At 33.7% G+C, this 14,867-nt stretch overlaps 1 protein-coding gene across 1 annotated transcript in view; it reads left to right on the top strand.

Moving 5' to 3' along the window:
- The window catches only part of MDGA2 (MAM domain containing glycosylphosphatidylinositol anchor 2), a 777,847-nt gene that overhangs the window by 505,156 nt on the left and 257,824 nt on the right, over nucleotides 1–14,867 (top strand). Inside the window, exon 5 of the mRNA XM_057722267.1 lies at nucleotides 2,570–2,702. Within this exon, the coding sequence (XP_057578250.1) occupies nucleotides 2,570–2,702 (133 nt within the window). The remainder of the gene's footprint in view (nucleotides 1–2,569; nucleotides 2,703–14,867) is intronic.

The raw sequence follows: 14,867 nt of genomic DNA, 5'->3' as shown, positions 1-14,867 counted from the left end.
GCTTAGAACATATTGCCGAGAAGAAGACAGACATAACCTCTGCCTTCTAGGTGCTTACTAGCAAGGGCAGGAGTAGAGCAGAAAATAAATCCATTACCAAAGTAAGTGGGAAAATGAGACTGTGTTATAAAAAGATACAAGCAGATCTCACAAAAATGGATTTCTCCTTTTCTGGAAAGTAAGGAAAGACTTAGCTGTGGAACTGAGGAGTGTTAGGATTCAAGAATGAGACAAAATTGATTAGGCACAGAGAGATGAGGAACCAGGCATGTGCAAAGGGTCTGTGGCCAAAGGAAGCTGAATATGTGTAAAGCATTTTAAAAATGAGAGGAGACTGGGGAGGCAAGGAGACTGCAGGTCATAAAGGGTTGACAGTCATGTTAACAGCTGTTATGTTTATTTTTAAGAACAACAGCATGTCATTCCTGTGATTTAAGCAGCAAAAGGGCATGAGCAGATTTCCATGTTAAAAAAAAGTCTTGATTCTAGATTAGATGATCATGCTTGCTTGCGTTCTTAAATTATACTAAGCACAGTCAGAAATTCTTCAGCTGAATGTTGGGTTTAGAGCATTATGTTTAAAAATAAATAAAAGAATGTTCAGAATTGAACATGTTGAAAGGTCAATAAAATAATTTGAGAGAGATACTGAATATATGAATAAGAAGTAATTATTGAAAGTCTAAGATTCCTGTTACTAAAGAAGAAAGAGTAGATTTAGAAGAATAGATTTGAAGTCCATTTTAGGATATATTGAGTTTTAGGTATCTATAAAATACCAAAATAGATATATTGAGGTAAAAATTTGGCATATACATCTGAAACATGAGGGAGAATTTTCGAATAGGTATAAAGACTTGATGGAGGGCAGGAATATAGGGCTTGTAGTATAAATTCATCAGCAAGGGTAAAATCATTTAAGGGAATTTTATAAAATGTAATTAACTGTGGAACAAATAGAATTCCAGAGAATACCAACAGTTAATTAAGTTTTGAGAGGAGAAAAGTGAAGAAATCTAAGCAACAACAGTTACAGAGGTAGGAGGAGTAAGATGTATTATCTCATTCAAAAAATTATCTGAGTCAGCTGGTTCGAGTATAATATTCTTTCAACTGTGCTTTGTAACTAAGCACACTTTTATATGCATTGTATATAGTTAAAATAAATGAGAACTCTGTAATACATTGAGAGCCTGTTTTAAACTTTTGGCCAAGCCACTGTAAATTCTAGAACCTCACATACTGACTCTGTATATTCCTGTGGGGTGTGTTTGCATCTGTTTATACAGAAAAGAAATGCAATGTCTTTCCTAAAGAAAAATTGAAAGATAGAAAATTATTATTTATTCTACTGAGGAAAATGCTAAAGGTGTGACTGTTTTAAGACTGAATTTTGACAATGAATGAAAGAAATTATGGCTAAATGCCCATGCACACTGAAGGAGAGATTCATTTGACATTTCGAAAACTCTGTGTGCCTGCCTACGTGTGGACAAGCTTTTTTTTTGCCCCAAATGAACAAAGTGTCTTTATATGTTAAATCACTAAGTATTCTAATTCTTCTGAATAGTGTATCAACGTATTGCAATTTTTAGTACTTGAATGATGTTACTTAAGTAAAATAAAAGAAACACATGGTTCTGTACAGACGTTATCTGGAAAAAATTAATATTTTAAAAATTGCTATGCCAAACGTGATGTCATTGGGAGACTTTTTTTACCATCTCCATAATTAAGTTTCTTGTGAGAGGAACTATTTTGAGAGATGCATTAATAACTTTAGATGGTAAAGAAATCCCAGGAGACCTTATTTGAATTGGGCAGGTTTTTTACTCTTCTTATTGTTGTTGTTTGTTCTTTTTATCTTTTGAACAATTTCAGTGTTTTTGCATGGTCTTTTCTGGCTCATCAAGAGGGTGTGAGTCATTTTTTGGCCACTTGCCTGATCTGAGTCTATCTGCAACTTTGCAGATTTACCCAGGAGACTTAGACCTTAAATTCCTGAACATAAAGTAACCAGAACAATAATGATATAGAAACACCCATGAAGATCTGTCATCTGTCATTGCTCCTTATACACAAAATATTTATGTATATACATTTAATTATCTGTTATTAGATTGACCTCATTCACTTTGTTCTACCAGTGGTGTTTCATTTATTGGTTCCTCTTCAGGATTCTTTTCTTTTATAGCATTTCATGGTGAAGTCTGCATAGATTACAGTGTTTGCTGAATAAACTCCATTATTAAGTACACTGTTCTGATCTTTGCATAATAATTTGCATAACTACCGCCAGAAATAGATTTCCCCCCCTTAGGAAGCTAGTTTGCAAAAAAAAAAAAAAAGCTATGAATTTTCATTGTAGTCTGTTAGTTTTTATCTCCGAGCACATCACAGTATGATTTTTAAATGTAATAGTTTTTTTTTCTTAGTGTAGGCATTTTTCTTAAAAAATGACAGTCTGCCATATTTTGATAATATGATTTTAAACATAATGCCAAGATTCATCCATTTATTAATTTTAGTAACCATTGACTTCTTCTAATGACTTTTTCTCCATTTTCAGGGTGAAACAAAGATCTTAAAACTGAAGAATCTTCGACCTCAGGACTACGCTAATTATAGCTGCATCGCTTCAGTGAGGAATGTCTGTAACATTCCTGATAAGATGGTGTCATTTAGACTTTCCAATAAAACAGGTATGGAACTACCTCTGAATGTTTTATGTATGTTATCTACAACAAATGTTTAAAAAGTCTCTAACTTTTTTATACATCGAATGATTTCTATAGTATATGTAGGAATAAGGCATCTTTTCTTTCCAGAAAATTCCATAGTATGTAAAAATCTTTTAAGTGGACACTGTAAAATTTAATTGCAGTGTGCTCCCGTGTAATATGTTTGTTTATACAGCGAACAAAGTTATAGTTCCTTGAAATAATATATTCATAAATGTCACAAGCCAGCCTATTTTCTGTTCAGAGAAATTTGTGAGAAATATTAGATTTTTCTTATGAAAATTTGTGCTCGAAATTGCTAAACGTGTTCTGTGGTTCCAAATCTGAGTGAAAGAACCTTTCTCTTACTCTGTTTCATGTCAAGAAAGCTAATTGGTAATTTCAGGTAGGTGTTTTTAGGCAAGTATTTTTGTAGAAAATGTCAAAACATTAGCAAGACTGCAATTTATGTTAGCCTGTGTTTAGTAATATAGACCTTAGAATAATTGCAAACATATTAAGAAGAAATGTCTAAATGAGAGAGCAAAGAGAGAGCACATGGATGAGCTATCTTTTGTAAGGTTGCATATGAAGAAACACCTTAAAAATTAGAATTTGAATGGGTTTTGAGAAATTTTCAGTGGCAATTCATGTGAATTTTTACTCTTAAACCATTATATTAAAATATAGAGTTTTAAAAGCACTTTTCCCATTAACAAAATCCTTGGAAAGCATGGGCTTTGGTGTTCCTCGGTTTGGGTCCCGGTTCTGTCACTTATTAGCTCTTGGATCTTATTGAGCAAGTCACTTCACTCTTCTTTGCCTCAGTTTCCTCATAAACTTATAAAGTTATAGGAAGGAATTAATGAGTCGACGTGGATAAAGCACGTGGAACACACTCTATTCATTCCTCTGACAATAAGCTAGTAGGCAGCAGCTCCATCCAGCTCATTTGGTGGAAAGATTCTACCCAGGACTTTTTGGAAAGATGAAAAATTGTGTGCTCATATGTTCCACTGAGTTGTTCCAGTTTTAAAAGGTCATTCTTTTATGTATTCGCTCATTTATTCAATCATGTACTCATCAGAAACTTACTGTGTTCCTGTTACGTGTCAGCAATGGTAGGCACAGGGCTGTTGGCTGAGATGTAAATTGCCTTAAACTAGAGAAATGCTCTACTAAGCACTGGATAAAAGTTATTAGAGGAAAGTAAAAGGAGAATGTGGCAGACAGAAAGAGACTTTATCAAGAAAGATGAGAAGAACTTGATGAAAACTATGTTGCAGAAAAAAATAGAATTATGAAATCTTATTGGACCTAAGACTTATTAAAGTTAATGATTTCATTTCACTTAAAAGAACAAATAGGATACTGAGAAGTAAAAATCAGATATTAGTATAAGAGCTTGGTGTGATTACGTTGTTCTTCTTGGCATGAACTATTTTGTGAATTAATATAACTAATTTTGTTTTTCTTAGTTTCTTTAATGTATTTTAAAATGCACGTGACCCAGAGAGAAAAATTAAAAATTACGTGGAAGTAGATCCTATGGGATGGGTAAAGGCATTGCAGTGTGTCAGTGGAGATAATCCGTAGACAATCTGTAATAGAAATATAAAAGAGTTTTATCTGAGCCAAACTGAGGACTGTAGCCCGGGAGACATAGATTCAGGAAGCACTTGAATTCTGTTCCACCACACTGCAAAATGGGGGATACTTATAAAAGCAAAATTATGTAAGTTGTTTGTCAAGAATTAGAATTGGAGCTGGCAAGACATAAGGGTACTTGTTAAGCAAGGATTGGTTGGGGTCTGAAATGGTCTCACAGTTACAAGGGAAGACCTTGAGACCATCAGGTTGCACGGCTGCTGCTCACAGGTGTCATTTTGAGAACAATTGATGGTGTCCTTGAGTCTGAAACAGTTCATAAAATTCAAGTTCTTGGTGATGCAGGAATGTGTCTGAAACCACATCCACAATGGCCACCTGGCTCCGTCCTGGATTCCTGAACCACATTTACTCCATTCTGATTTTTAAATGCATTCTTTTCTTCAATGGTGAAAGCAGACATACAGTTCATGTTGACAGGCCATGAGACAGGGTGTTTTAGTTCCAGCCAAATCATGTATAAGCCAGACAGACTTCCTCAGTACCTCTAGGTGTGTGAAAATTTCTTCCATCCAGTGGAATGAAGAATAACCTAACAGTGGGGACTATGTTATTACTTACGTTTCAACCTTGCGCTTCAGAAGTGCTTTATTAATTTTAAAAGTATTTTATGTTTATTATTTCAGTTTATCTTTATATTGCTGGGATATAAACAGGTGGATTTTTTTTTTTTTTTGGTCATGTGTTTTCCTGTCCCCTGACATGTAACAAACTGGCCTGTAGCAATTAAAGTATCTCCTTTGGGACCTACTGTATAGCACAGGGAACTCTGCTCGATACTCTGTAACAACCTAAATGGGAAAAGAACTTGAAGAAGAATAGATACATGTATATGTATAAATGAATCTCTCTGCTGTACCCCTGAAACTAACAAACCATTGTTAATCAACTGTTATCCAATATAAAATAAAAATTATTTTAAAATAAAAAGAAGTGTCTTAGTTGGGTTGTTTTGAGGATGAACTGAATTAACACATTCTTTAAAGACTAATGTATAATGAAATTATTTTTAATATTTTTATGCTGAACAAATGTATGATTTTATTATTTTTCCAGTTTCCCACAGCTAGTAAGGAAGGGGTGGGGACAAGATTGATCCCAGTGTTTGAAAGGTTATTTTAAAATAAGAGAGTGACTAGCTATTTTGTGGAGCTGAGAAAATGAACTTAAATCTCAGCCATAGAGTTTTATTAGGAGTAAATAAGGACTTCTTATCTTAAAGTGGAAAGGAGAGTATCACAAGAGGTGACAGACTTTCCAACCCCTGCCATCTTGTAAAGCAGATGGGTGACTATTTCTAAGATGATTTTTAACAGTTATCAGTTCATAAAACAGAGATTTGACTTCCTGTCCTTTGAAGAGCACAAGATCACTTTGAGCTTTATGGTCCATTGTTTTTTAAGCAAAAATATTATATAGCTAGACTGAGCAAACAAAATAAACTGTTATTCTCTTTTATAAAATAAACTATTATTCTCTTTTATAAACTATCTCACAAAATTTTAAATCGACAGTCATTACAAAATGAACTTCAGAGTCATGGTAGATAATGGGGTTTAAAAATATAAGCTAGTACGTTGTTTGACTCTTCAATAACTACAATCAGGTATGTCATGTGCCTGGTGCTTTAGGTATTCAAACCAGGTTTCCTTCAGCACTTTCCCATCTGGTTGTGCTCAAAGTTGCAAGAGTTTGTGCATTTCAAATAGGTGACATCATTGAGGTAGCTCTCAAAGTACACCTGGAATAAATTAAGCTTTCATCATCTCCATGCAAACAGGCCTATAAACTAACAAATAAGTTCACTGCTTTTCTAACATCAGACCATCCTAAGTCACGATTGTCATAACCAACATGAGAGTCTGGTGCTCTTTCCGTTTCTCCACTTGCGAATCTCTAAATAATAAAGTTCCCATATTTTTCACTCATGGTTTACACAATGTCAAGGAAAATGTGTAACTTACAGAGGGGGAGAATATTCTACAATATTATAAATATTGTAATATGTTTGATTAATCTCCTCTGTTAATATACTTAAGAAAGTGTAACTTTGGAAATAATTTTTGTAATGGAGATCAAATAATTGACTACAAACTGTATTTTTTGGGTACAAACAAAATTTCATTTTAACATCTCTATAGTCAAATAAAGTTTTACATTTCAGTCTGTTGACCTGATTTGCACAATGCCAGATGACACAGCATAGAAAGATAGAAACAATGTCTGCTGTGGATAAGGATTTCTAAGTTTTTGCACCAGAACAATCACATCATAGAGTACAGATTCCTGGGCCCATTCCATACCTACTGAATTAGACTTTCTGGGGAATGCCCTGACGATGTATACATTTTAACAAGTGTAAGTAATTGCTTTGGAAAACGAATGACTTTGTTGTCAGACTGTTTTCCATGAACCCATTACAATTTGTGAATGGGAACTTTTGTTAATAAAAATCAATTTCCTAGAACTGTTTAAAAAAGCAATGTCTAGGTGTCATTTTAAAAGTCAGTGTCATCTATAGATTTACTAATAATGTGTTTTCTTAACTTTCTTACTATGAATTGGCTTCACAGTAGAGCTTGTAATTGTATATCTGTCATGAAGTATCTAATCATTTGTTGGCCCCTGTCGATTACTTGCCGCGCTATGAAAAATCTTCTGTTACATAAATGTCATTTTTTATCACACCTAATCTAACTATCTTAGACCTTATCAAGAACAATTCACAGAATTCTATAACACATAAAGTATTATGTTTATTTATTTCGTGTCATGCACGCCCCCTGACCAATTGGCATAACCTTGTAGCAGTGTCTAAAAGTTGTTTTGATTGTTTTTCTACTCCCATTTGGAAGAAAATGAATATTAGCTCTTGACTGGTAAATTCTTAACATAGTTGTATTTTTCATAGTTTATTAAAATAAACCTGTTAAAATTTGTAACTTTAGAATATTAATAAATGCAGGTATATTTTAAATTATCATAATTATGGTAACTTTATAAACTATTTGAAATTTCTGAGATTATGTGTATTTCTAACATGTGGGAAACCACAAATTATAAGACAAATTTAATTTATTTTAATATATTTCAAGTACTTATATGTTGATGATTCATGATTTCAAAGGCAAGTAAGAATTAAGTATGTTATTTATATTAGGATGAAATACAAATTTTGTACCTGCTTGAAAGGCTGTGATGAATTCTATTAAGAAATGCGACAGGTGGGGCTAATTTTACTTAATTATATAGGTCCTTTGATTCAGTCTGCTCAAATTTAGCATTTATAAAATTATCCAATTAGGATACCTTCAGTAAATGTGCATTACATCTAGGAACAAGTCATCGCAAAAGTATTACTGGCTATAGAAATACGGAAGCCTACACTTCCTTCTTCTCTTCCTCCCTCTTTCCTTTCTTTCTTTTTATTCTTTTACCTTTTCTTTCCCCTCCCCAATCTGTCTCAATAAATTCTACCATGGAAAAAGATAGAGGTTAGGAAACATCTCTGTTCCCTTTGTTAGATCACTATTATCTGTTTTTATTATTTTATATAATCTGTAGGGAAGTTGTAAATGTTCAGCAATTGCTGTGGGGTTTAATATAAAACTTTTTGTAAGCTGTGATCTATTCAAGGTAGTTCTCTTCTGTGTTTAAAGGTATTTACATTATCTGTGTTATGAAAAATAAAATAATGCTTCAGCTATGGGAATTTGATAGATATAACTCTCTGTAATAAGAATAGTGTGGACATAAACACCTCCTCTTGTAAAATAGTACGTCCGTTGTCACAGATAGCCCGTTTAAGTGCGAAAAGAAATGGCAGTAGAAACTTTGCTGTCATCATACCCGGGTACTGACCTCACGCATCTTTCTTAGCCACGTGGACACTTGAACTTCTTTCCTTTAGCTGAGCTCCACGGTATCTAGACAAACAGTAGCACCATTTCTTAGAATCTAGATGTATTTTTTCACCAACAATCACAGCTTTAAAAAAAGACTAAGTTTGTGAGAGATACTTAGTGTGTAAGTACGACTTCCTGTATCAGTCTCCTTGGCTGCCATAACAGAATACCACAGACTGGGTGGCTTAAACAAAAGAAATGGGAGCTCTCACAGTGTGGAAGCTAGAAGTCCCTGATTAAGGGGCAGTCAGGGTTGATTTCTGGTGAGGCCTCCTTTCCTGGCATGTAGTTGTCACCTTCTCATTGTGGCCTTTCCCGTTGGTTCTTGGAGGGAGAGAGTAAGTGAGCTCTGGCTTTTCTTCTGACTCTGAGAAGGACACCAGCTCCAGCAGATTGAAGTTCCACCCTCATCACCTCATTTAAATTTACTTAACCTCCCTAAAGGCCCTGTCTCTAAATACAGTCACATTGGAGGCTAGGGCTTTAACATATAAATTCAAGGGGGGACACAATTCAGTTCGTAACACTTTAAAATGTCTAAAAAATGGCTTTTGCATTTAGGATTCTCTTTCTTTTATAATCTCAGATATAAGTTCATAATATATGTTAAATCAAAGGAAGAAAATGAATCAGCCATTTAAAGAATTTCTTCAACAGAATCTAATCTAAAGAGGGAAATCTATTAAAAGTATCTGTGGCACTGTATTCTTAGCTTTAGGGAAACAGGAAGGAATAAATTGTAAAGGAAGAAGGTAAAATGAAACTTCAGTGAGGGGGCAAAGATCACTTTTGTAATAGTAACCGTAAAATTTTGAAGACTGGACAAAGTAGTAAAATATGTGCATTTTTTTTTTCTGATTTTCGTTTTTATGATGGAGAAGTTAGTATGTGAAACAGAAGAGAGAAACAGAAGGAAGAAAAGAGAAAAGAAACAGAAAAAAAGGTTTTATCTTTTCATGTACTAAAATATTGGGAATATGAATGCCTTAGATTTTTTTATCATAGATAATTCAGGTTTTCTGAACAACAGTATAACAGCAGACGCCAACAGAATAGTATTAGAGTGTTATTGATAGGCCATATAATTGGAGAATGAGATGTTTCCTACAACCCTCTGGCGTGATTTTGAAATTCAAAAACCTAAGGTTCAAATTGTGTTTTTCTTAAATTGGAGGTGTCATTTAGCGTCTCTCAACTTATTTTTCCCCTCCATAAAATAGGGGTAACACAGAGATCTATATTATTTAGTTCTATAGGCTGTAAAGCTATTAAGTGGAAAACTTTAAAAAGAGATTCTAGCACATAACAAATACAATAAATAGTAGTCACCATTGGGTTCTTAACCTTGATAACGGAAAGAAAGAATAAAATTGATATCATCGGTGATCATGGTGAGATGATGACAAGAGCCTTAGACTGTTGCTAGGATGTGGTGTAAAGCTTCAGCTATCGATGACTAATCTTCAAATGAATTCTCCATCATTTTTTAATTACTTTCTTCAGTGAGTAAATTAAATATTAATATTTTCCAGAAAAATATATAGAAATGAATACATATCTATCTAGATAGCATGTCTATCTAAACTATGATTGGCAGAAATGTTTAACATAGATATAAGTATTATTCTGTGAAATTAACAAGGGCACGGTAAGGAAAAACAAAGAAATTTGCAATTTTGTTGATATGTAACAGATTCTTCATCTGAGTGCTCTGTCATTTCCTATAGTAATTGAATGTATATGTGCCCTATCCTCACTAATGTAGCTTCATAAATGTGAAGATATAGGTGATGAATACACAGTGAATCTGGGGACAGAGGCCATGGTCATTATGGTACTTCAACTTTGGTCTTCCTGAGACTATTTTCAGAGCAACAAGGTAACCCAGGTTTTCCAAAATTTTATTACCATAGTAACAGGAAGTGCGCACGTTTCTTGGATCTCTCTACACCTGTGCATTTTGTTGTCCTAGCAATGAAGATTTTAGGTTCACTATTCCAAGGTTATTCTTAAACTATGAGCTCTTATATAAAATATCCCTCATGAAGTATTAACTTGCCCAGAAGATATCATAACCCAGATACACTAGATAGCTAAGCAAAAAAGATTAAAAAAAAACTGTTAATCAAATGAAAGGCAAGGGTGTCACATTTATTAAAAAGGGTGTAAATTATTGAAATGCTATCTCACAACTTAACCAAATACTATGGAGCATGTGAAATAGTCTGTGTTTTAGCAAACATCTAGAATAATTTAGTGATCAGATTCTCCCAGCTTTACGTAGTTATTCTTCAAATGATATTAGACCATAATTAGAATTAAGCAATTTAAAATCATTCATGAGAATAAAGAAGTCAAATTGTGTGGTATTTCTCTCAGCAAGTTGAATGAGAATATGGTAAAATAAAGCAATAGAATTTTTATACACCTTAGAACAATTAATTTTTAATTTTGAACTGCTTCTAGATTGCAGATTTATAGACCTTGGCTTAGTACTTAATAAGGTTCTATTGTTCTAGTGAAACTGCTGAGAACTGTGTTATTAAAGATAATAATTCAGTTGCTAGAAATGTATTTTAGACTTCTTATGGGTTTTTTTTTTTGCGCTTGCCACTTAGAACTTATGGTTTCGAATATCTTTATGATCATTCACTGACAAATTTGATTTTATACGTTAGTGGATCTCATGAGGAAGATACAGTAATTTCCATAAGTGCATGCAGATAATCCCATAATTTATTTATCCAAGATCCAAGATCCTAGGATTTATCAAGAGATGGTTTTTAGGGTTCCCAACCATCCCAGTTTGTCCTGGACTCAGTGAAAATCTCACATCCTGTAATATCAGGCAAACCAGTGTAATTGGTCATTTAATGATCTAATGCACCACGTGGACTGCTCTCATATAGAATACTAGTCTTAATGTCAGTTGTTAATGCTGGTACATGTGCAGCCTTAAGCAGCTCTACATAAAGAACCATTTGTAAGAAAAACCAGGGTGTAGATCCTGACTCTCCCCACTGGTGTGACCAAGTCCTTCAACTCTTTGAACCTGCTTTTTTGCTAAGTCACATTGATAATGTGCTCTAGGTGGGTTACCAATTGATTGGAAGAGAACCTTTACTCTCAGATTTCATTTTTATTTACCAAAGTAACTTTAACAACAACAAAAACTTAGATGAAATGAGGTGGCTACAAAGAAGCAGATGCAGCCTATATGTTCGCAAATATGTTTGCAGCTACTCTTAAGCCCCAAGATTTGTGCAAGCAAGTTTCAGGCTTGCAGAATTTGACATAATTAGTACTTTATCGTGCTGTTGTCCTTTTATACGTAAGGTGTACATTACTATTCAAGAAAAAAATTTAGCAAATGAATAAACTCTGGACCTGATGCACTTATTTGAGGAAATCTTTGCAAATCTTGGGCTCTCAATATTTCTCAAAAAGTCACTGTCAGGGAGGTTTTCATCTCATTCGAGAGAAGTTGCATCCCTGGTCACTGTCCTGCCTCCAGCTGTAAGGCATTTAAGAGTGCAAATTTCCCCATGGAATCTTACCTCATTACACATACTGTGAAGATTAAATGAGATTGTATTTAAAATGCCTGGCAAATGTTGGGCTTTTAGTTTTGTGGTATTGTGGTTGTTAGATTAAAAAAATTACCTTTATGAAGAAACTAATGAGGATTTCCAAAATCTCATTTAGCCCTTTGGTTGTCTTCTTTTATTTATTGACAGTATCAGTGATATAATATACTACTCTGTACTTTTCAGCAGAAATAGTAAATCACAGCTAAATTCCAATTTTTTCAGTGGTTACAGAAATAAGTGAATATCAAATATTGTATACTCATTAAATGTAAATTATCATATTACTAATATGTACATTAGTCATGAGTGGGTGTTTACATTAGTTCTGCTAGATTTTTATAAAGCCTTTTTGTAATCTAGTTACTTCCATAATGAAGAGATAGATACAATTTATGTTCTTACCCTTTCTTAAAATCAAGTATACTAATCAGTACTAGGTAAATGTAAATTTTAAAAAATTTTTTAGGAAAATAGGATTTAATTATTATCTCATCAAGGAACAGTTTATAGAATACATTTTCTAGTTTAAAGAACAGGAAAAATGCAAACAGTTTTTTTTTTTTGGGTGGGGGGGGCTGAACCGTAAATATCTGCTTTTATTTCTGACATTCTATTACGATGAAATACACATACTATTGTTAAAACTTCATGCTGAAATATTTGTGTTTTCAAGGAGTCCTCTGACCTTAGCCACACTACCCATGGGATGTAACATCCTGTGGTATGGCAAAGATTAGCCTTGTGGTCACCGTTAATGTAGATTCATAGAGTCATTTGAGCCACAACTAGACATAATTTAAAAGGTCCATGTTGGTTCATGAGGGCTTTGAATTAAATTTAAAAATTAATAAAGTCCATGAGGTCGTCCATATAGTGGGAGTGGAGTATCTCATGTTACTGGGACTGAAAGGAGAGAGGAAAGAGGTGGACTGCAGCATAGCACAGAGTATACCAGAAATGCATTAACCTTTTGACTAAGTCCAGATGCTGCATGTACTTTTGGTTTGCTGTTGTGGCAGTTATTTCCAAAGCATCACAAAGATTTTGGCTTTTCCCTCAGTTTTCATTTTCTGCAGTATGTGTTCTAAGAGACACCTTTTATTTTCCCTGATAACAACATACGCTTCTTGATTTACTTGCTTCTGTTCTATTGCTATAGAAAATAGGTGTGTCCAATTGTTTAGTAATATGTTTAGTTTATGTTTTGAATAGTATTTCTTTCTGTCAGCTCCTTTTAGTCACTCTGCTTTAGTTGCTATATTGTGCTACTTGAGCATTTTATTGACTGCGTCCTTCAATCACATACTATCCAGTGAATGTGCAGTAAAGTCAGCAGTATTGATTTCTGATAGACACACTGAGTAATAGAAATTTATCGATGGTAGCCTTGTCCTCTTGTTCTACTAATGGTACCTGTTTCCCTGCTTTGACAAAAATGGAAGTTATCAAGAAACCAGGTATAAAATTTTTGGCATAAATAGATGTGACAATTGTATGAAGCTACTCTTTAGGTTTCAGATTGATTTGGCATTGCAACCCTGTACACAACCAAGCAAGAGGCAGAATTTTTGATCAGTCAAGGATAAAACACTACCAGGCAGTGTTCTCTCTTTAGCAAAATCTGGCAACACCAGTTTGCTTTGTTTTACTGAAAAGAGATTGTAGTTCTAAAATGGTAAAATATAGGCAATTTTGTAAAGTTTGACTTAGGTAACAATAGATAAGAAATGTCTTCAAAATGATTATCACATATTGAGTGCAAATTAAAATATATATTTCCAAAGTGAAAAGAGAAAAGGACACAACAGGAAATAAACGACAAAGCTATTGGAAAAAACAGGCAGTGTAATATGGGTTCTTATAAACTTCCCTGGGATTGAATCCACTAAGACAATTGCCTGGGAGGAACAAAATGGGGGAAAAGAAGCAATACGCCTTCTATTCTTACTATATCTCTTTAATTCTCTTGGTTTAATCTTGGTTTTATCTCTGATTCTCTTGATCATGAATACTTAACAATTAAAGCCCTGCCTTGCTGCATTTTGTCTTTCAGCTTTAAAATGAGCTCAATCTGATGAAAATTGTAATGTTTATGTCTTTCTCATTCTGGAACCAGAAGCAAAAAAGCAATCAGATGTGATATCCATGTAGAGTTATAACATTCTAGACTATACAAAAATATGATACTACATTTCAAAGACCCGGAAGATTCAGTGAATATGCAATGGTCTGCATACTAAACATTGTTTTGTGTGTTTAAGTAAAATGTTAAATATGAGTACAGGTCTAGAGAAGCATTGCTATATGTATACAGATCCACAGTCAAAGTCTATGTAATATGCATTTAATTCTTAAGTCGCTAGAGAGTTAAATAGGCAGTTCTATACATATCGATATTAAGAACTTGAAGAAAAACAAAAACTAATTCAACATTGCAAACAGTGGTATTTGTTTCCTCTGCAACGATATTTCATCAGTTCATAATAATCATGTAGAATGGGAAATATGTGTTTAATAAAATCTGTGTTATAAACATCAGAACTAGAGTGGGAAAGTTATATTTTCAGTAGCTTTGAGAAATAAAATAATGGCAGGACATTTTTTGTACATGCATGTCTCGTGGGTAGAGAGGAATTGAATTTGGAGGTGATTCAGCCAATGTTTTATCTTTCATATTAAAATAGTATAAAAAAGGTTTTATTGGCTTTTAATCTTTGCTTAAGTAACATTGCATTTTGTGCAACTATTTGGTTCCTTCACATATGTTACACTACAGTATTATCTTACTCAAAAAAGAAACACCTTCCTTATCATGTGGCAGCATTGGCCTGGAATATGGCAACAATATATTTAAACGTACTCTGTATGGCTGAAATCCCAAGATAAGATATGTAGCTAGTTTAACAGTTAGGCTTGAATTGACTTGTGTTGGAATTAGATCTGTAATAACATTCTTAAACAGCAGTTAGTATTTACAGTATGTC

The sequence above is a fragment of the Hippopotamus amphibius genome, chromosome 2 (assembly GCF_030028045.1).
Source record: "Hippopotamus amphibius kiboko isolate mHipAmp2 chromosome 2, mHipAmp2.hap2, whole genome shotgun sequence".
Lineage (NCBI taxonomy): Eukaryota > Metazoa > Chordata > Mammalia > Artiodactyla > Hippopotamidae > Hippopotamus > Hippopotamus amphibius.
This window is presented reverse-complemented; position numbering and strand designations above follow the sequence as displayed.